Below are 22,339 nucleotides of genomic sequence, written 5' to 3'. Positions count from 1 at the left end.
GTGTGAGTGTGAGAGTGAATGGATGTGTGATTGAGGATATTCTACCCTGCGACAGACTGGCGACCAGTCCAGGGTATCCCTTGCCTACGCCTCCGGCAACCCCGTGACCCCAAAAGGGAAAAACGGTTAAGAAGATGAATGAATGAATATATTATAGTTCTTTTAATTGAAAATCTAATTCTTAGATTTTTTTTCTATCTGTCAGTATGTTAATGTTTGCCTTTTTTTTACATTTTCATAAATAATTATCATTATCATTTGTTTTTCTGCTGCTACATTAGCATGCCACATTTTTCCCTGTCTCAGCAAATGAATGAAACAGCTTGAGTGTGTAATTCAGAGAGTGTGTTATTGGGGATGGGTGGAAAAAAAAGACTATAGATTACTTATGGAGTTCCTGACAATTTAACTACTTATTAAGCTGAAGTTACTGGCTAAGTTTCAACATTTATTTTCGTTCTTGGATGGAATCAACCTGGAGGAGCGAGAATTGACACAGAAACGATTTAAATCTCCAGATGATCAATAATCAGATGCATACAGATGGTTTAATACAATATAGGACAGTGATGGCAAATCAATGCTCAGTTTTGAATAGAAAAGTTAACCAAAAAAAACCCTCAAAATATTTAGCAGAAACTGAATATTCTGGTTTCCTTTTTTTTTTCTTTCTCAGGCGACTGCAGTGTTGTTGAACACATTTCTTACAGATGTCTTTAAACAGTCGCTCCAACAGATTCAGCTTTTCCAAAACTGGATTGCTCAAGTTCTGGCCAACACCAAAAACATGGATCACACTAGTCTTGTGTTCAGGTGTTCAGGGCTTTGAAAACGTTGACACCCATCATGATGCGCAAAAGGTCAATAATTCATGGATTTCTCCCCCCAGCTGCTGAGCAAACGTTTTGCCAGTGGAGCTGTTCATTTAAAATGATTAAGTTATCATTCATTTGAACTAAATATTCCTGCCCATAGATATAAGAACGGCTAAGACTATTTAAAATGAGGGGGCTCTGCAAAGCAGCACAAAACCCAACATAGTTGTACATTGTTTTTAATGTTTGTTAAAGATTATGAAAGTTAACTTTGTCATGGCTTCAAAACAGACTGTGTCGTCTTTATTTTAGTACAAATGGTGCCATCTGCTGGTTAGCGTTGTCACAACATGGTTAGAATAAAATAGTCTCCAAATTTGCAGTTCTTCAAATAAAAGTCTTTATTCTGAATGAGGAATCCACCTTTACACGGCATCCACTCGAGCCTTTTCTTATCAAAATATATCATATCAAGGACAGATAACAGTTTAACACACACTTCCACACACTGTTCCACAGCAGAGCTTCTCAGATGTAGATTACTGTTGGAGTCACTTTGTGCTAATTATTCTTAATGGAAACACCGCCAAAGGAAGATCTGAAGACTCCTGCTGGAAAACATCGTGGACAGTCACCTCAACACATGCTCTTTCACAAAACTCCAGAACTTTGTACAACGGACAGCAAATCTGACGACACACAAGAGTGATACATTCACCTTTAACCCAGGAACCACAGCTGTTAACCCTCACAGAGGAACAGTGAAGACACTGAGGAGGAAGAAGCACACAAAACAGGGACACTTCAGTAACAAACATGCAGGATTTTGCTTCCAGAGAGTTTGTTCAGCACGTCGTGAACGGAGCGATGCAGACATCAGAGGAAAAGCATCCGACACAGAGCTTACAGTCTTGCAAAAATATTCTTGAAAGGGAAAAAAAAAAGTTTCACACATAAGCAATGAGCAGATCAGTAAACACCAACTTAAACAGCACAGATGTTTTTGAGAGCAGAAGTTTAGAAGCTCTAATGTCCATTCACATGTTAAGCATCTAATAGCTTAGCAGCGAGGCTTCTAGTCACAAAAAAGGTTTTTCAACCTAAGCACCAACGCAAGAAAATCCAACAGTGTTAAGGGAGTCCCTTTTATTTAGTCAGATGTGGTCAATCCATTGGAGGTGAATCTAACATCTTGAAAGTCTCTCAGAGCATTCTATAAATCAGCTGTCTGACAAGGGAACATGTCCTACAAGAAACACTCTTTTAACAACTGAAAATCTTGTGGACTTTGCAGCGATAGTTTTGCATAAGTTCAAATATCTAACAAACAACTGCATCCACAGTAGGTTCAGTTCACTTTAGTGCCTTTTAATTTTGTAAAACTCTTCAAAGTCCTAACAAAAAGGGATGGCTGAAACTACTGGAACAATGATTGTATTAAATGACTATTGCGGATAAAGGTATTTAGTGTTCATCAGAAATACAATATAATTCTTTCCTTTCTTAGGTGACCTGCTCAATAGAAACACGGCAAATAACTTAACATCCACTGCACACAACATATCTCCATCCAGAGACATTTAGATCCTGATGGAGGAGGCCGTTTCTGTCTAAAACTGCTGTCGTGTTTTTTTTTCAGTAACAACCTCATTTTTCGTGTAGCTAACCTGTAAATGAATAGTAATACATTCCCAATGAACTACCATAACTCTGATCATTTATGCAATTAATGGAATTCCTACAGATTCTAATGGAAAGTCTAATGTAAAGTGTTGCATATGAGCATAAAGTGTTTTTTCTCCATGTCAGAGTCAGCTGGTTCACGTTAATTGTGCAAACACTCCGCTTCTGTAAAGCATGAAATATCAGCGCAGAGCTGCTTTTCTCCGCTTCAGAATCCGCTGGAATTAGGTTAATTGCGTATACGGCTGAATAGTTACAGTGATTCAAAGAACGTCAACACTGGAGGTAACGCTCTTGAGTAAAAGGGTTAAACTGAAATAAGTTAGTTTTGGAGTCCTACTAGGTTCTAGAATGAGACTTTTTTTCCACAATGTATTTTCTTCCTGTGAGGAAAATCTGTGAAGGTTTTTTGTTTTGCTGATGACAAAACCAATAAGCCCAAACAAAACTAATTATTCATTTGGTTTCCATGGTTCTCAACTACTTCAAATTGAACTATTTAGACCAACAATAACCAAGGCTTTTCCATAACAGTACTTCACCAATTTTATGACCTTAAGACTGCTGCTTGTTCTTTCCAAAGGAGGTTTTTCCACAGCAAGATGGAAGAGTTCTTTCAACCCCTCAAAAAGTAAAGTAAAAAAACAATTTCACTGCTTTTAAACAATATTATTTGACTTTATTCATCCTTTTGTAAACAATAAAAGCCCCCCAGAAACTGACTACCGGTACTTTAGATTAAAAAACAAAACTGGACCAAATCTGAGGCTAAGATAATTGATTTTTTTTACTCCAAGCCACCATAAATCAAACAATCAAACATTGATCCACCTAAATGAGAGGGGTGAAACTGCAACACACTGAAGTTCATTTTATCAATTTAGTGAAGACTCTTAGCATTACTTCAAAATGTGGTCAAGTGAACTGTGGGTAGGTCCTGTTTTTAAAAGCTTTTAGTTCCTGAAAGAAACACCAAATTTAAGAAGCAAATCCACATTGCATCATGGGACAGAAAATTAAGGTAAAACCTTTACTATGTTTTAGACTCAGACTACACAGCTTTATGTACAAACACATTTTATTCACCTCCAATGCATTTAGTTTGAGCAACCCAGCCCATAAACCAAATCTGCACCACAAGTACATTTCTGGATGAGGTAACCCTCATGGCTTGAATTTTTGCCAAATGGCATGAACCTAATATTTGTTTTTGCAAAAAAAACAAAAAAATAGATGACCATACACTTAAAGTCAAGTGAAAAAGGATCCAAAGCGCAGAAAGAGCAGCAAAGCTTCCAGCAAGGTTTGGAAGAAGTGACAAGAGTTGATGGAGGAAGAGGCACAGCATTTGAAAAAAAAGGCCTTTGAGTCTTAGAGGAAGCAGCAGCAAGGAAGCAGAAGATCAACAAGAATGAGCTAACAAACAAAACAGCACAAAATTCAAAGAAATTACAGAGAAAATCACATTTTCATAAACAAAATTTTCTTCTACACAGCTCTTTATTATGAGCTTGATATCACTAGACGAGTAAAGACACGAGAGAGAACACATTCGGACAAAAGGATCCAGATGCAAAATCTTTTACTGTTAAAAAGCAGAAAATGTAAACTTCTTTTCATTTTTAGTTCAGAAATATAGCTGCTGAAGCTGTCAGTTTTGGCTAAACTACGGCTTTGCAGTTGTTGTTTTATCATGGCCTTGTTTTTATTGCAAATTGCAGCAAAAGGCTTAAATACCTCCCATAAAATATCAATCCAAAATGTAGAGGCAAATGCCAAAGAAAGCAGCTATTCAAACACCAACATGAAATCTGGTACCAGCTTGTTAGCCGAGTTAATGGCAAGACTGAGAGCAGATGGAAAACGGCAACATGTCTATGGACCCGGACCTGTAAAGCTCACAAGGGGTTTGGTTTAAGGTCCTCAAGATCTCCTGATCTCCAATCCCTACTAAAGATATGCAGATAAATCCCCACCATTAAAGTTTGAGATAATAGTTTTCAGATGGGTGAAAGAGTCTCCACATAAAAATTGTTTTTATTCTAACATGACTATTAATTTGTGAGCTTCAGGGAAACAAACGTAAGAATTTACCAAAGTGGTTTTTCCAGAGAAATCTACACTAGAGGTTGCATTTGATGCTTCTGTTGCAATTGATGCTTCTGTTTACACTCAGAAAAATATCTGGTTGTCCCAGTTGAGGGTTTGAACTCTGCATTAAGTCAAACTACATTTATATGTGGGTTTTCCCTTAGTTTTTCTGTAATTAGACCATCCGTTGCTAGCAAAAGCAGCAGGTGTGGCATGCTAATGCTAACAATTGGAGGCCATTGTGATTTTTTTTTTTTACTTCACTTTCTTTACTTTACTTTACTTTACCAGTCCTTTATAAGTGCATCTCCATTGTTAGTTGGTGATAAATTGATGTAGCTTGCTGTGAGTGTTGTAGTGTTTGGGTGAATCATGATCTTTTGTTTCATAAATATATATTTTTTTGTTGCAAAAAAAGACAAATAGCAGTTTAGGTAACTCCAAAGACTTGCCAAAGGATGTTAGTGACTTTTTTTTCTTGTATTAACCTTTTATTTGTTGTTTTTTTGTAAATCTCCACCTGTGTTCCATTTGAAGGCAGATCTTCTGAGCTCACAGATGTTTCGAGTAAAGCTTTTTAAAATTAAAATGTCTCGCTGAGTGCCTCTGAACCAGTTGCAGCAAGTCAGTAAATGAGAGGAACCCTGGAGGAACGGTGAGGTCACAAGGAAAAGAGGTGAAGAAGGAGGACGACTTTAGGGTCAGACCAAAAACAACAACAGTGTGTGGGAAAGAGGTGAAGAGGAAGGTTTCAGTTGTGATGTATAGAAGACGGGAGGTTGGAGATACCAAAGAGGAGGTTCATTGATATAGTTGAGGAGGACATGAGGGTGGTTGGTGTGAGCGAGAAGGATGCAGAAGAGAAGGTTATGCAGAGGTGGTTGATTCTCTGTGGCTTTTACAAAAGGTATCAGCTAAAAGTGTTCTGTTCTGTACTGGACCCAACTAAATAAGATATTTTGATTAGTATCTCTGCATTCAAGGTTCTTTCAGGCTACAAACGATTAAGAATGGAAACAAGACCTAAGAGAGTACTCTCGCTAGATACTATTCATATTGTGTCCAAGCCAGTTTGATCCCCAAAGTCGGGTTGGTTTGGCTAATGGGACCGCTCCTGTTTGGGTCACCTATAGTCAAGCTGTGGATGGCTTGGGCTGGAGCACGGTTCTTTGGACTCTGCTGTTCTCACTAAACATGCCCGAGCCTGGTTCTCCAAATCTGTGACATTAATTAATTAACCTCTCCTCTTACTTTTCAGGTATGAGACGGTGCAATGAGATTAAACATAACACGTTCTTTATTAGCAAATGGTAAACCTACAAAAAGTGCGTACTGCCATGTACTGTCCTGGACTGTTTTAAAATAGTGGCATCTGCACTCGGGTTGAGATCATCGAGTCCGACTGTTAAAGCAGACCGCAGACCAAGAGGTCAGGCAAATAGTTATGCTCTAGCACAGTTCAAAGAAAAGGGACAACCAGATAGCAGATCAACACAAACAGATCTTATCTTCTGTCAGAGTTGTGCTACATTTGCTCGCTCTGATAGAAACCTGTGACCGACCAATAAAACAACTGCTCAAACACAAATAAATCAAGCAGGCAGCGGGAAAAAGGCCAAACCCTTCAAACAATGAACACACCACTGTGATGAATGCTTGCATAACCAGTGGTTGCTTGCTGTTTTAAATAATTTATTTTTTCATTTAAGCTAAGCTAACCGTCTAAAACATGGAAGTCTAAGCCTTTTGCCGCTTTGGCACACTGAGATATATATTTTTTTGATGTAAGGAAGCTTTGAACCTTTAAATCAGGTTTTATAACAAAACACCGGTAGAGTGTTTGTACCCTTACATGAACCTCTTTTGAGCTTTAACGGGCATTTACTCACAACAGAAAAACTTTCACCTCTTGCACTTTTGGGTTTAAAGTGACATGAGGTGCCTTTATGATGAATAAATGTATTTTTAATTAATGATTAATGGAACTGTTGCTTTAGTTAGAATTCAGAGGTGAGTCATTTTTCGGTGCACTGAGTAAAAACCTGGTAAATAAGGTCCTTCTGGGACAAGGTCTACATGAGGACGTTGGCTCGTGTGTCGGGCAGCCGGAGTCCCACCAGCCCCCCGCCAACAAGCACGGAGGACGCCAGCAGGATGGGAATAGCCTTAGTGATGCCAACCAGTGAGCCGAAGATCAGGTTGCCCAGCACTGCAGCCAGCTTACACATGGCATTACAGAAGCCAAAGCCCGTTCCCCTGAGGAGGAAAACAGAGCCAGAGTCAGAAATGTACAGGACTGCCAACTTAATGTCTTAAGAAGCTAAAAGGTTGTATCGAAAATAGATTCTGCAGATTCCTCAGTCAGCTTTGAGGTGCGAGCGGTGTTTTGTCTGTTGATGCTGGGGGCGCCTAAACTGTTTTAGATGGAATGAATGCAAACATTTTAAATTCCCTCCTGATCCGGATGTGAAAAATGACAAAATAGAAAATCGCTTGATATATTTTTAACTAAATAAAAAATGTAAATAAAAGAAAAAGTACCCAGTTAAAAGAGAAAAAAGTGAATCAGGTATTTTTCAGCATGAAAAGGTCACAACAAGATTTCAATTTTTCTCTGCATGAGAACCACACTGATGGCCTACATCTGAAAATATAGAGAACTTGAAAACAAGAGAACCTTCTCAGGAGTACGCAATCAAAGTGAGTCCAAGAAAACTATGGCGTTTTGTGACTGCCATTTATTGAACAAGCGCAAAGATAACTGAGCGAGTGCATTCAGGAACTGAGTGAGCGGACCTTACAACTGCGCAAGCACAATGCTAACCGAGCGACTCTGCATTTTACAACTGCACGGTTGCAATCTTAACTGAGCGGCGATCCTGCGCGCTCGCTGCACTCCTATGCGCTCCTTCGGTTTGTGAGCAATGTTCAGGGGGTGTTTTTGTCACTCGGGGGCGGTAATCTTTCTGGTTGATCTGATTGGCCGAAATTTGCAGGTCAAATCCAGCAAGGCAGCCGGGCGGAACTTTCATTTTTTTGAGGCTTTAATAAAAAAAAACGCCGCTGAATATTCAGCTATAGGTTAAACCTGTATCTTTACTGGTAGGAGTACTGCTCAGTTAGGATTGCAACCGTGCAGTTGTAAAATGCGGAGTCGCTCGGTTAGCATTGCACTTGCTCACGCAGTTCACTCAGCGAACACAGTCGCTCAGTTATCTTTGCGCTCGTTCAATTAATGGCAGCCATGAAACGCCATAGAAACCAACCAGGACTTGTGTAGGAAGTCATGAAAACACTGAAGATCATGGAAAGAAGTACAAGCCTCCCATGACTAAGTACAGGTCAGAGTTCATGATCCAACAGTCAGAAAGAGACTCGATGATAAACTCAGATCTATGAAAGGTTCTGGGAGAAAGACTCAGCTGAACAAGAACACAAAGAAACATCTGGATGAGCCATAAAACGTTTGGACAAATGTTCTGATGAGACACAAGAGGAACTTTCTGGAATGATTGTGTTATTACATCAGGACTTAAAGCAGAAAAGAATAACAGAGCAACAGCAATGGTGGTATTGACCAGATTGCCATCAAAACTGATGGAAACATGAAGTGTTTTTTCTGCAGCAGAAAAAATCTATAGAAAATATGTGAACAGATTAGTTTGATGAATCATAAAGTATGAAGGATATTTCAAATAATGCCTACATGCCACGAGGTAGGCGGATACTTTCTGACAGTTCAAAAGCAATCAGATGCTCTTCACAGTCCTCACCGTCTATCTGTGGGGTAAAGTTCTGCTGTGACGACGTCCAGAGAGTTCCACGCAGAAATGCTGAGGCCATTGTAGAGACAGAGCATGAAGATCATCATCGACTCGCTGGTGCCGAACCAGAGGAAGAAGCAGCTGATGCCTGACAGAACCATGGAGCCTCCTGCAGGACAAACAGTTGTAACCCATCCATCACAAAAACACTGCAAACGGCCTGCAGGCAGAGAGGTCAACACCACAACATGTCCAGACATTTCACGGTGAGAGTTGGGTCTGAGCCAGCACAGTACCCAGCATGCTGAGGCGTCCAATCTTGTCCATGAGCAGAGCAGACACAATGTTTCCCGGCAGCACGGCCAGCGTTCCCAAGAAGTTGACAAAGTAGACCCAGTAGGCACTGTAGTCGTTATCGAACGTCATCTGACAGCCCGTCTTGTTGTGATGGAAGGAGCTGTTAATTATTCTGGAGTTGGTTAGCTTGGTGTCATCGATATCTGGCAACAGGAAAAACAAAAACATGGATGCTGTGAAATTGAGCCTGAAACAAATTTTTTCTTCAGTTTAAACGATGCATTCAAAACTAAACTGTGCCAGAACTTTACAGAAAAAATTGATCAATATATTTGTTTTACCATAAAATGAATTGTTGATAAAATGATGAGACACCAGCATAAACCTTTGTTTTTCTTTTTTGCCAAAAGTAAACTTAGAGGATTGCAGATATTATTTAGTGAAAATCTGTCTGTAAAGCACATCTTTATCTAAATAAACAGTAGAATTCTTCCTAGAGAACCATACATCATTTTCAAATATTCATTGTATAGTTAGCACAAAACTGAAGTTTTTTTAGTCAAAAATGCAAAAATCTCTGCAGACTCACATGTGAATTCCTTTTTATAGCAACCTAAACCTTTTCCTTTTTCTAATCAATTCATAAGGAACTACAATAAATGCCTAAATCCTTTCCAACAAACACCTTTTTTCCTTAAAGTAAATTATCCAAACCCTGCCTTTCTATAAACATGGATCGTCTTTTTCTGAAAGTAAACCCTTAATAAAAACAACTCACTCTGATTTATTTCTATAGCTTTGAACATGTTTTATAAAAGTAAGAAAACACAACAGCAAATGTAATAAAGGCTTTCACTTGGTGATTAAATAAGAAGTAAATGTCTAAGGACACCTGAACTACGATCCCAAACGTTCCGATTGGTTTCATCTGTTTGTAAAACTTTTTAAGAAACCCAGAAAGGTTTGAGGTTCCGTCTGTTTGTTCTGTTGAGCTCAGCTTTAAAACAGCAAGCACAGAGCAACGGGCCGGCGCCGCGCAGCGAAGCATCTGCTGCCGAGCTGCGGGGGCTCTAGCTCAGCAACCAAGCTGAACCTTTGCTCAGGAGGACTGCAGGGAAGATCAGCAACAAAGTATGAGATTAATCCAGGTCAGTGACAAAAAGACGATTTAATCCAACACCACAAAACAGGTTTATCATGTCGTGTTGCATGATGGGAATCAGCCAAAGATGTGAAATGTCTACAAGAGCAAACTGCAGTCTCCAGAGTTTATGACGGAGTTTCCAGGAGGGAAATGTTTCCCACATCATCGAACCGCCACCACCCAAAGGCTTTACTTGATCAATGGAGCAGGCACCATTGGGTTCTAGTGGGTTCTAAAAACAAATCAGAAAAGTTTGAATCGTTCATCAGAACTAGAACTGCTCATCCCACAGCGGCATGTCCCTTCCAGATGCTGCTCCACTTACAGGGAAACAAACAACAAAGATAAATAATTTACTCAACTCAAATGTTTGCTTAGATTATTAGAAATGCCGGAAATGCACTGCTGTAGTTTCAGGTTAGCTTGAATGTCTAAAGGCTTTTCCCTCAACATGAAGTGTGTTTGAGTAACCTCAACAGCAGCAGTTCTGTCTCTGCACATTTCTTTTCATCCTCTGCTTTCAGGACTCATCGCTGGGGGCAAAAAGACTTTGTTTCCCACCAGTAAACCTGGTGAGCTTTCGCTGTTTCTGTGTTCAGTGAATCCCCCCCGACTGTTTTTCCAGCCTCCACTCCCACAAGGTCTGAATCAGCTCCACTTCTGTTAGATCATTTCCTGACGCTCCAGATTTTTCTTACAGTTTGGCAAAAAAAAAAGCCTCCATGACACACGAGTTGTTTTGCAGATTCTTTTTTTTTTTTTATAAGCTACTCTATTGCAGCAAGAAATAAAAATCACAGTCATCTGAGCTTTCCCATCTAAACAGAACCATCTCTGCAGCCCAATCTTGTTAAATAGTCAGCAGTGGTTGCAATCTGAGTGAAGAACGAAGAGGTTAAGCAGCAATTTAGCAGCTGAGTGCATCCTTTATGCTTGAAGCTGTGACATTAAACCCTGAACGAGCTGTCAGGCAAACAAAAGACTCATGAAAAGGGGCCCACTGTAAAAAGCAAGAGGATGAGGAGAGGAAACTGGCCTCAGTGCAGTGCTGGATGAACACGCTGAGTGTGTGTTTTGCAGATGCACTCACCTGTGTTGTAGAAGAAAGAGTCCACAAAGGAGCAGTTTTTGAAAAATGATCCCACCGAGGAGACGTCCTCGAAGTAACAGTTAAAGAAAGACGAGTCAATGAAGGTGACGGCCTTGAACTTCATGCTGATGAACCTGGAAGGACATGGTGGGTTTTTTTTTTACACAAAATACACATAATGTATGTTGAAGAAGTTAAATTAAATGTCTGTTTTTTTGGTTTCCTGGCCATAAGTCCAATGTTTGAGAGCAGACAGGTGTGTTTCTGTTAGAAAAATATTTTCTGATGACTGTGACTGCTCCTTTAGAGATATAGGATAGGGTGAGAAGCTCGGAGGAGCCGCTTCCCTTCCACATTCAGAGGAGCCAATTGAGGTGGCTTGAGGCCTCTAGTCCGTATGTCTCCTGGAAACCTCCCTGGGGATGTGTTCCAGGCATGTCCCACTGGGTGGAGAACCTGGGGAAGACCCAGTACACGCTGGAGAAACTACGTCTCTCGACTGGCCCGGGAACAACTCGGGGGTCCCCCCTGAAGGAGCTGGAGGAAAAGGCTGGGGATATGGAAATCTGGTCATTTTTGCTTTGACTGTTGCCCCCGCAGCCCGGTCCCGGACAAGCGGAAGAAGATGGATGGATGGATGGACCACTGATAAGCTCTCTCAAGCTCTGACTTGACCGAAGACTTGAATGCGTTCATGACAGCTTTCAGAGGTGGTTTTGAGCCTAAGTGTCCTCTTGAGGAGATCGTGCCATGCCACATTTACATCGGCCTCTGCAATGAGCATGCAAGCGACCACTTTTAATGGAAAGTCTATAAAAAACGCAGGCTTCTGCGTACAATACTATCACGTTTACGCTACGATAAGCAAGTTATGAAGTCTGTTTTCGGACTCTATGTTCAAAACGGGCTCCCTTTGTGAGTGCTGTGAAAGTTAAACCAGTTTAACTTTGACCAATCAAGGATTTGGATTTGGAAGTAATGTTTTATTTCACGGACGAGTTTTGTTTGACGGGCCCTATCAGAATTCTATGACATCAAATCTTTCATATATTGGAAAGAAAAAGCCTGGAGCAAGACTCCCGAGATTTGTACCGCTTTGACATTTCACACCAAGCCTTTCCCAACTCGTCTCCGCTCGGTACCTGACCGTGTACCTCGTCTCTACTACTGCTTCTACACCTGGCTGTGGTTCCTGTCTCCGGCTCGACTCGCGCCCCTGACGGTCCCCCCAACTCCGGCTGGATGAAGCTTGTCTGCTGGACTTTAAATATGTAGTTGTAGAGTTAGATAAGTTAATTCTTCTCTATGAGTTCTGGTAAATCGCCTGTCCGTCCTGGGGGAGGATCCCTCCTTCATGTGGGCACCCCTGAGGTTTCTTCGTTTTTTCCGGAATCCGTTATTTTTAGGAGTTTTTCCTTACCGCGAAGGGGGGTCTAAGGGCAGGGATTCCAGTATAGCTTAGTCAGTTTGTTGGTTCAATTTAGTATTTTCCAATTGAACTCTCTGTACTCATGATCCTTCTGATTTTATGTTTAACTTTTCCAATTACCGATACGAAGCCCATCAAGACGACTGTTGTTGTGAATTTGTGCTATGCAAATAAAATAAAATTGAATTGAATTGAGTGCATGCGCTAGTATTTGGTAGCGACGGTCCAGTGTGAACACTCTATGCTTAAAACCTGCATTCACCTGGCTGGTGTGTATGTAGCATCAGACTTTCATGCAGCTTAATGGCCAAACATTTGTCACCAGGATTGGTCTTGGTGGAACCAAAAAACAAAAACCAGATGGTCGGTTCTGGTATTTGTCTTTATGATCTGCTTCATGTTGCTGCACAAAATATGGCTTTGATTTTATCCACATAAACCTGGAAAAGACTCAGAAATGACAGGAGATGGACTCTTAATTCTTAAGGTGAGAAAACAGATCATGTGTGAAGGAGGAAAATTGAGGGAAGGAAAGAGAGATACGCCTTCTAATTTCCACCGATGAGGAGGAGTCTGGATTAACAGCAGCGCTGTGGTCATCTGGGAGAAAACAGCATCTATTGGATTTTAATTGGTAATTTACCTCAAGTAAACGAAATACAAAATATTTCAAATATGAAAGGTTTGGGAAAGGAATGGATGGTTCCATCAAAGCAATCCCACATTATTTCACTACCACCTCAGCGTTTGACTGCAGCTCTGATGTTCGTTTTCTGAAAATATACATTTGAGTCTTGAGTGAGGATGCTCTCTTTCTAGAAAGTTCCTTTTCTGTCTCATCAGATTCTTTGTCCAGAGTGTCATGAGTGTCCGTCTCCTTCTACTCTTCATGGATCCATGTTTGTCCAAAAGTCTCTGTCTTACTTTCGGATCAGGAACTCTTACCTGCAGGTCTTTCCATGATCTCCTCCTTTTTTCATGGCCTCCTGGATGAGTCCTTGTCGTGTTCTTAGAATTGGATTGATCAGTTCCAGGAAGGTTTTCCATTTTTCCAAGTTTTCTTCGTGTTAGGTACCAGGAGGGGCCAGGGCGGCCGATATTGTTTTTGATTCACTTCCTGTTTTAGTTTGACACTTCCGGTTCTGGTCACTAGTTACACTCGTTGTCTTTACCTCATTGATTGTTTTCACCTGTTTCCACTTTAGTCACTGTATATATTCTTTGTCAACCCAGTCATGGTCACAGGATCGTTTCGTTTGTTTGTACTCTCACGAGAATAGTCGATTAAATTCGAATTATACGTATCCGCTGGCGTCCTGCGTTTGTGTCCACCACCCGACCCTGACATTACGATCCTGTCAACAATGGACACAGCGGGCGCTGATCATTCTGGAGCTGATGCCGGTAACCAGGAGCGGATCATCCAGCTCCAAGCAGAACAGCTTGATTACTTGCGTCGAGGGATGCTGGAGATGGCCGGTCGCCAGGAGCAACAGTTAACCGCGCTCCACAAACGCCTGGACCTCCTGGCCACGCAGGTTCAGCCGTCTTCTTCATCTCACACGCCTCATCCTTCCTCCTCCTCCTCGCCGGCTCCTGTGGCTCCTTTTCAGACTTCTCCGGCTCCTGTGGTGCAGCTGGCCCGGCCAGAGAGGTTCTCCGGTGACTCTGGGGACTGCAGGGCGTTCATCACGCAGTGTGAGCTGCACTTCGAACTACACGCCGCAGCGTTCCCTACGGAGCGGTCCAAGGTGGCCTTCATGATATCGCATCTCACGGACAGAGCTGGAGCATGGGCCACAGCAGAGTGGCAACGTGAAGCCACGACCTGCGCATCTCTTCCTGCCTTCCTGGAGGCGTTCACCCAGGTCTTCCAGCACACAAAGCCTGGGAGGGAGGCAGCCCGGGCACTTATGCGGCTGCGACAGGGGCCTCGGCGGGTGGCTGATTACGCCATAGAGTTCCGGACTCTCGGTTCAGAGAGCGATTGGAACCCCGCTGCGCTGACGGACGCTTTCCTGGAGGGTCTTTCCGAGGAGATGAAGGACCATCTCGCGCCGTTGGAGATCCCGTCGTCCTTGGAGCCCCTGATAGCCCTCGCTATCAGGATTGACAATCGCCTGCAGGATCGCAGAAAAGGACGTCGGGCGGAGGTTCCCCGTTTCGAGGGACGCCCCGTGGACTCTTCACACTCCTCTCATCATGCTTTGTCTGCTGCTCCCACAGATCCTTCGGAGCCCCTGACGGACGAACCCATGCTTTTGGGACATGGGCGCCTATCCTCCGCTGAACGTAAACGCCGGATAACGGCAGGTGAGTGCCTTTACTGTGGTCAGTGGGGTCATTTCTGCAGGGCCTGCCCAAAAGTCACCGCTCGTCATTAAGTGTGGGCACACTGACGAGTGGAGGTCCAGCGCCCACCATTTCTAGTCCTGCCTCGTGCTTACTGGAGGCTCATATTATGTTTAAGGTTGGGGGGGTTCCCGTTCGGGCCTTATTGGACTCTGGGGCTGAGCAGAACCTCATGGATGCCGAGCTGGCCAAACAGGCGGGTTTTACCACCGAGTCGCTTCCCCGTCCGTTATTAGTTAGCTCTCTTAATGGTGAGATTGTTTCCACCGTCAACCAAATTACTGAACCAGTCCATCTCATAATTTCAGGTAATCATCACGAGTTCACCCGGTTTTACGTATTCAAGTCATCTCTCAATCCTATAGTTTTGGGGTTTCCCTGGCTCTTGGCTCATAACCCCGTTATCGACTGGCCCTCTGGTCGCATCACTCGCTGGAGTGATTATTGTCATGAGACCTGTTTGCGCTCAGCTCGACATCCGAAGGCCGATCCCGCTGTCCCGGTGGGGCAGCCGCCCTCACCTGACCTATCCGGGGTGCCTTCCGAATACCATGACTTGGGGGAGGTTTTTTCTAAGGATCGGGCTCTATCGCTTCCACCTCACAGGCCTTATGACTGTGCCATCACACTGCAGCCAGACGCAACGCTGCCCAAGAACCACCTCTACAACCTGTCGAAACCGGAGAGGGAGGCCATGGAGCGGTACGTGGCTGATTCCCTCAGGTCTGGACTCATCAGGCCGTCCTCATCGCCTGTAGGGGCCGGGTTCTTTTTTGTTGGAAAGAAGGATGGGTCGTTACGACCCTGCATCGACTATCGGGGGTTAAATGCCATTACTGTGAAGAACCGGTATCCCCTTCCTCTGATGAACTCCGCCTTTGAGTCACTGCAGGAGGCCAGGGTGTTCACCAAGTTGGACCTGCGGAACGCCTACCATTTGGTGCGTATCAGGGAGGGTGACGAGTGGAGGACTGCATTCAACACCCCACTCGGACACTATGAATATCTGGTGATGCCTTTCGGTCTGTCTAACGCCCCTGCAGTGTTTCAGGGATTCATTAATGATGTGCTTCGGGATTTTGTTCATCACTTTGTTTTTGTCTACCTGGATGATATCCTGATATTTTCTAAGGATTCCAGCGAGCATAGGCGGCATGTTCGTCTGGTTCTCCAGCGGCTTCTCGAGAACAAACTGTATGTAAAGGCTGAGAAGTGTGAGTTTCACTCCCCTTGTGTTTTGTTTTTGGGGTTTGTCATCGCGGGTGGGGAGGTACGAACCGATCCTGCCAAGGTTAAGGCGGTTGTGGAATAGCCCACCCCTGTTAACCGTAAACAGTTAAAACGGTTTTTGGGGTTTGCCAACTTCTTACGCCGCTTTATCCGTAATTTTAGCTCTGTCGCAGCACCCCTCACGAGCCTGACATCCACCTCCTCTGCTTTTCAGTGGTCGGAGGCCGCTGAGGCTGCTTTTGTCAAACTGAAGCATCTGTTCACCACCGCGCCTGTCCTGATCCAACCAGATCCCTCCAACCAGTTCATCGTGGAGGTTGACGCTTCTGATATTGGGGTAGGGGGTGTGTTATCACAGCGGTCGAGCACGGATGACAAGCTCCATCCGTGCGCCTTTTTCTCCCGCCGGCTTAACCCGGCCGAGGTGAACTATGATGTGGGGGACAAGGAGCTTCTAGCGATTAAGTTGGCTCTTGAGGAGTGGAGACACTGGTTGGAGGGGGCGACTCAGCCGTTTGTGGTCTGGACCGACCATAAGAACCTCTCGTACATCCGGACCGCTAAACGGTTGAATCCCAGGCAGGCGAGGTGGTCGTTATTTTTCACCCGTTTTGATTTTGTTGTTTCTTACCGTCCTGGCTCCAAGAATGTAAAACCTGACGCCCTCTCTCGGCAGCAGGAACTTATAGTGAAGGATCAACAACCAAGAACAGTCATACCGGCATCCTGCGTTCTAGGTGCCCTCACTTGGCGTTTGGAGAGGGACATCAAGGCTGCTCAGGCGCAGGACCCAGACCCAGGTGGGGGGCCGCCTTATAGACTTTTTGTTCCCAGGACCTGTCACAGCCAGGTTCTCCAGTGGGCTCATGCTACGCGCCTGACCTGCCACCCCGGCATCCGCAGGACCATCTCATTCCTACGCCGACGGTTCTGGTGGCCCAGTCTAGCAAGGGACACCCGGGAGTTTGTTTCTGCCTGCACAGTCTGTGCCCAGAATAAGACCACCAACCAACCTCCTGCTGGGCTCCTACACCCTTTACCAGTCCCGAGCCGTCCTTGGTCCCACATTGCCCTGGACTTCGTCACCGGTCTGCCGTCCTCAGCTGGCAGGACGGTCATCATGACAGTGGTGGACCGGTTTTCGAAGGCAGCCCACTTTGCGGCCTTGCAGAAGCTGCCTTCGGCCGCGGAGACTGCCAAACTCATCACTGATCATGTTTTCCGGCTGCATGGTATTCCGGTGGACCTGGTCTTGGACCGGGGTCCACAGTTCATTTCCCAGGTGTGGAGGTCCTTCTGTGCAGCTTTCGGTGCCACTGCAAGTCTCTCCTCAGGGTTCCATCCTCAGTCTAACGGGCAGGCTGAGAGGACCAATCAGGACCTCGAGGCGGCCCTCCGATGCATCTGCTCTCATCACCAGACCTCCTGGAGCTCCATGCTTCCCTGGGTGGAGTATGCCCACAACTCCATGTACTGCTACTGGTATGTCTCCTTTTGAGTGCTCCCTGGGTTATCAACCTCCTTTGTTCCCGGAGCAGGAGACAGAGGTCGCGGTACCATCCATCCAACACCTTTACCGCCGCTGCAGACGAGTCTGGAAGGAGGCGCGTGCCGCACTGCTTCGCTCTTCCGCAACCAACAAGAGGCTGGCTGACCGGCACCGCCGCCCAGCCCCCGCCTACGCGCCAGGTCAGTCAGTCCTCCTCTCCACTGCTAATATCAAGTTGCGGACAGAGTCGAGGAAGCTCTCCCCCAGGTACATCGGACCTTTCCAGGTGGTGAGGGTGATTAACCCCGTGGCGGTCCAGTTACGCCTACCACAAACCATGCGGATCCATCCAGTTTTTCACGTGTCTCAGCTTAAGCCACACATCACGAGTCCCCTGCATCCGTCCCCCAAACCACCACCGGCGCCTCGCATCATCGATGGTCAGCCCGCATGGACCTTCCGGCGCATAATGGACGTCAGACGGAGAGGACGGGGCTTCCAATACTTGGTGGACTGGAAGGGGTGTGGGCCTGAAGAACGGTCCTGGGAACCGTCGTCCCGTATTCTGGACAAGGACATGCTCCGGGAGTTCCACCGGCGGCACCCTCACAAACCTGGTGGTGCGCCCAGGGGCGCCCCTTGAGGAGGAGGTACTGTTAGGTACCAGGAGGGGCCAGGGCGGCCGATATTGTTTTTGATTCACTTCCTGTTTTAGTTTGACACTTCCGGTTCTGGTCACTAGTTACACTCGTTGTCTTTACCTCATTGATTGTTTTCACCTGTTTCCACTTTAGTCACTGTATATATTCTTTGTCAACCTAGTCATGGTCACAGGATCGTTTCGTTTGTTTGTACTCTCACGAGAATAGTCAATTAAATTCGAGTTATACGTATCCGCTGGCGTCCTGCGTTTGTGTCCACCACCCGACCCTGACACTTCGGTTATGAACAACGGAAAATGACTCAGTCTCACCAGACACTTTTGTTGTTGAATTTCTTTACATGGTAGCATGATGTTTCTTCAAAAAATCTCTGCTGCTTCACTTTTTCAGAAAACAAAAAGTCTGACATTAAACAGTAAAAAAAAAACCTTTCATCTTTCTTCTCTTTTCCCCCAGCTTTATCTTTTCTAAACGTTTATTTCTTTTATCGTGAAATCGATCATCTGAGTGTTGGCCTGTTTACGGTCAGACGCCGCTTTGCGTACCGGTCGTTTATGAAGGCGCCGTTTCTGTGGATCTGGTTCTCCAGAGTGAAGTTGAAGGTGAAGTCTTCGATGCGTTCGTTGTTGTGAATCTTCACTCTGGAGGCGTAGTCGTCTGCCTGAAGGTGCTTGATGACATCAGGGAACCACACTGACAGCCCATAGAACCTGCAGACAGACAGCTGTTTACTAGCAGTTTAATACTTTTTTACATGTAGTTGATCCTCTCCTGTTTGGTGAAACTGAATCTGAAAATGTTCTCACACGCAAGTTCTTGTATTTTCTTGCGTTTTTCTGTAGATTTTTGGTCTACTTGTGGCGTCTTTTTTTTTTTTTAAACCTTTTAACCAAATGTTTTTACATGTTCTCAGGTTTTGCTTCTTGTTTTTAGCTGCCATCACACCAAACCCAAGCCAGATGTCAGGGGGGGCCTGTTCTAATGTTAAGTCAATGTACATACGCAATCAGAGGTCCTGAGGCGCGTTTTGAACATCGGGTACAGTGCGATGGTCTGACGACAGCGTTGGGCGGCGCAACAACGCGATTCAGCAAAAAATGTAACACGTGGCGAATATTCGGCCGCACGACTTCAAATATATGAACTTTGGCGAAGAGTTTGCATTGTGTCAAACCAATTAGGAGCTCAGCCTTGGCTCGCCACGTGATGATGCGCGATCAGTGGGTGGAGTCTAAAACCAACTCAGAGGAGAATCTGATTGTTGTCCTGAACTTTTTATATCGTGACAATTAAAATGCATTCACATTTTCTCTGTGACCTTAAAATTTCGTGCAGGGCACCTGCCTGAAGTTTGCCCAGTTTTTTGCCCCCAAACAGCCTGAATCCACCCGTAAGAGCAGTTGTGGCTAAGACTTAAAGTAGATGACTTGTTTGAGTAATACATCTTGTGATTATTTGAGATTCTGAAATGCAGGATAAGTTGCTTTCTTGGTAGTAAATCAAAGCAATAAAACTTTCCAAGAAATATGAGAGTAGATTTCTCTCTTTCGTTCATTACAGCAATATATTATTGATCCAACATCAGCCTTACAGCTGAAGTCTTCAAGTAAAATGTTATTATTCTAAAGGAAGAGTGATGACTCAGCTGATTTAAGCAACACATTCCATCCTGAACCTGCATTAAGACCAAAGGCAGACGCTGAGGCACAGCTGGAGAACGTGTGTGTTATTTCTTACCCAAAAGACAGAGTAAACCAGACTGTAGCAAGTTTTATGGTGTTGTCTTTTACTGGGTGGATGAAGCATCTCAGAAAAGTTAACCAAATCTGAGAACAACAAGAACAACAATTCCGACATAGTGAACAAAAGAACAAACCGCGCTGCGTGGATTTCAATGTTATAGGAAAACAAACTGTTTTTTCAGTGGGTCTTACTCCTCTGAGCTCCGCTTTGATCTTGCAGAAGACCTTGAGCACCGGGTTGGCTGACTCGCTCTGCATCTCCACCAGCTCATCCAGCTGCCTGGGGACTTTTATCCTGTTCACCTGCAGGGGGAGACACCGATCTGTGGCCCACTGCAGCAGCAGTGAAGGTGAGCTTCATCCGGAAACAGGTGCGGTACTCACAGTGAACACTCTCTCGGGTTCCCCTCTGGCTCGCATGTTTGTGTCATGGATGTGTTTGAGCACCATCCAGGCCTCATCGTGTTTGCCCGTCTGACCAATAGAAAGGGTGGAGTCAGAGGGTGACAGCACATCAAAGAAAACCCCCCCGCACACACACTGTAGAACATAACCACCCCAGAAAACGTTCCTTTATTTACATAAAATTAGCTGAATTTTGTAAATGAATCATGAAAAGACGTAGCACAAAAATTAAAGTGTTTCTTTTAGAATTGCTCACTTTTTAAAGAACTCAGATTAGCTCTGAAAACCTTTTCTAATATTTGTTAAAAAATAAGTTGCAAAAAAACCTCTTAATACATCACTGAAAAAATTATTTAGAAAAATGTAGTTAAAAACTTAAACAGATACATTAATTGTGAAAAACTTTTATAGCTTACTTTAAATAAAAAAAGATAATTTTAGATTAAAAAAGATCAATTTTTAGTGATAACTTGTTTTTGTTTAAATAAAAATTGGAGCAGTTGTCTGGACTGATCTTGGCCCCATTTGGTTGACTCTTTAGTTAGAACTTCTCAAAGACAAAAAAAATACTGGTTTGTAAATAAAACAGCAAATCTCCTGTTTTACCTCCAGGAAGAAGCGGGGGCTCTCAGGCATAAAAGTCAGAGCTACGACCGCTGAGACACACGGCAGCGCACACACCACCACGAACACTCGCCAGCTGTGGAACTGGTAGGCCGATCCCATGCTGAAACTCCAGCCTGAACACAGGAACAAACAAACAGTCTTCAGCCCCCGTCGGTCATGAATCACACTCTGCATGTCAGGATGGAGGCTTTTCGGACTCTTCAGGATTTCCTAAAACTTTCATTACATCTCAATGGTTTTTAAAGACAGAAATTCAGGCTTCCTGTTTTTCAGTATAAATCCAGGTTATGTATAACTGTCTTTAACGTTAGAATCGGTGACATTTGTATGCTCTGACTTTGAAATATTTTTAAGCCCCCAAGTCACCAGCTTCAAGTTTTCAGTTAACCGGCAGGATCCCTCTTTCTCTCTCATCATTTTATTACAGTTTAGTTCAGTTTTCACTCTTCACCTCCATCCCTGACAAAGCTTTATAGCTTATTTTTAGTTTTAGGCTGAACCCGAATTGCTTCCCTGCCATCTGGCTTCTCTCTATGACTCCAGTTGTAGGGGCCTTTGGAGCTGTAGTGGTGTCCAAAAGTTTTTTTTTTTTTTTTTTTAAGGAGGAGACGTAATGACTTAGAGCTGGCTATCCCTCCGCTGGTAGCGTGATCTGTGTCGCAAGAGAAAGGCATTTCTTCATGTGGGTGTGCTCTGAAGTTCAGAAGTTTACACTTTAATGTAAGTAATGAGTTTTTGTTTTAGCGTGACTTTTTTAGTGCAGCTACATGCTATTATAGATGACCGGCGACTATTTATGACGTCTATTTCTCCGCTTGGAAAGAGAAATGTAGGGATAGAGAGAAGGGGCATGAAAGCATTTCAGATTCTGACATATTATTTAGGAAGATTAAAAGTCGTGGGTGGGTAAACGTCCGGAAACTTTACAATATAGCTCTTACAAAGCAACATAATGGTGTGGACACAGATTAAATTATCTAGGCAGGAATTACAGACAGGTGTAAAACTCAAAGAGGAGGGCGAAGGACCATATAGTTAGAACCAAAAAGCCGGGCGGATTATAGGGCGCCTAAAGCAAATCAAATCAGTCAAGCAGTATGATATGACCAGACTACCCAGAATGCCCAGAGGGACCAAGAGGCAGGCAATTGGTCATGGTGGTTGATGGGAAGTTATCTTAATGAACTGTGTTATTCTTCATGTGTTATGCCCAAATTCCCTCACTACTCACTACTCGACAGACTATATAGGGACTATGTAGTGCGAATCTACCATTCCAAAATCCAGAGCCTTGGATATTTCCCTGAAGTCTTTGAGAAAACCCTATAAATCAAACTTTATTGACAATAACTCTCAACACTGTTCACTTGTAACACACAAAGTACTAAACAGTAGGTACTCTTACTTTTTCACTTCGTTGTGTTGAAGCACAGTACGTATCACTCCACCTGTTAGCTTCTGACTACGGTACCCATAATGCTCCATCAACGGTAAGGCTTCATAGTTTCCCAAAGTCATG

At 44.0% G+C, this 22,339-nt stretch overlaps 1 protein-coding gene across 1 annotated transcript in view; it reads right to left on the bottom strand.

Annotated features, from left to right (window-relative positions):
• Nucleotides 1–1,191: 1,191 nt before the first annotated feature.
• Nucleotides 1,192–22,339, bottom strand: part of LOC101167134 (synaptic vesicle glycoprotein 2C) — a 57,231-nt gene continuing 36,083 nt past the window's right edge. The window contains exons 5-13 of the mRNA XM_023960723.1: nt 20,800–20,933; nt 20,173–20,262; nt 19,981–20,091; nt 19,784–19,872; nt 18,592–18,756; nt 10,885–11,018; nt 8,650–8,853; nt 8,363–8,522; nt 1,192–6,845 (exon numbers count right to left, since the gene is read on the bottom strand). Of these exons, the coding sequence (XP_023816491.1) occupies nt 6,662–6,845; nt 8,363–8,522; nt 8,650–8,853; nt 10,885–11,018; nt 18,592–18,756; nt 19,784–19,872; nt 19,981–20,091; nt 20,173–20,262; nt 20,800–20,933 (1,271 nt within the window). The 3' untranslated portion in view covers nt 1,192–6,661. The remainder of the gene's footprint in view (nt 6,846–8,362; nt 8,523–8,649; nt 8,854–10,884; nt 11,019–18,591; nt 18,757–19,783; nt 19,873–19,980; nt 20,092–20,172; nt 20,263–20,799; nt 20,934–22,339) is intronic.

The sequence above is a fragment of the Oryzias latipes genome, chromosome 12, assembly GCF_002234675.1.
Source record: "Oryzias latipes chromosome 12, ASM223467v1".
Classification (NCBI taxonomy): domain Eukaryota; kingdom Metazoa; phylum Chordata; class Actinopteri; order Beloniformes; family Adrianichthyidae; genus Oryzias; species Oryzias latipes.
This window is presented reverse-complemented; position numbering and strand designations above follow the sequence as displayed.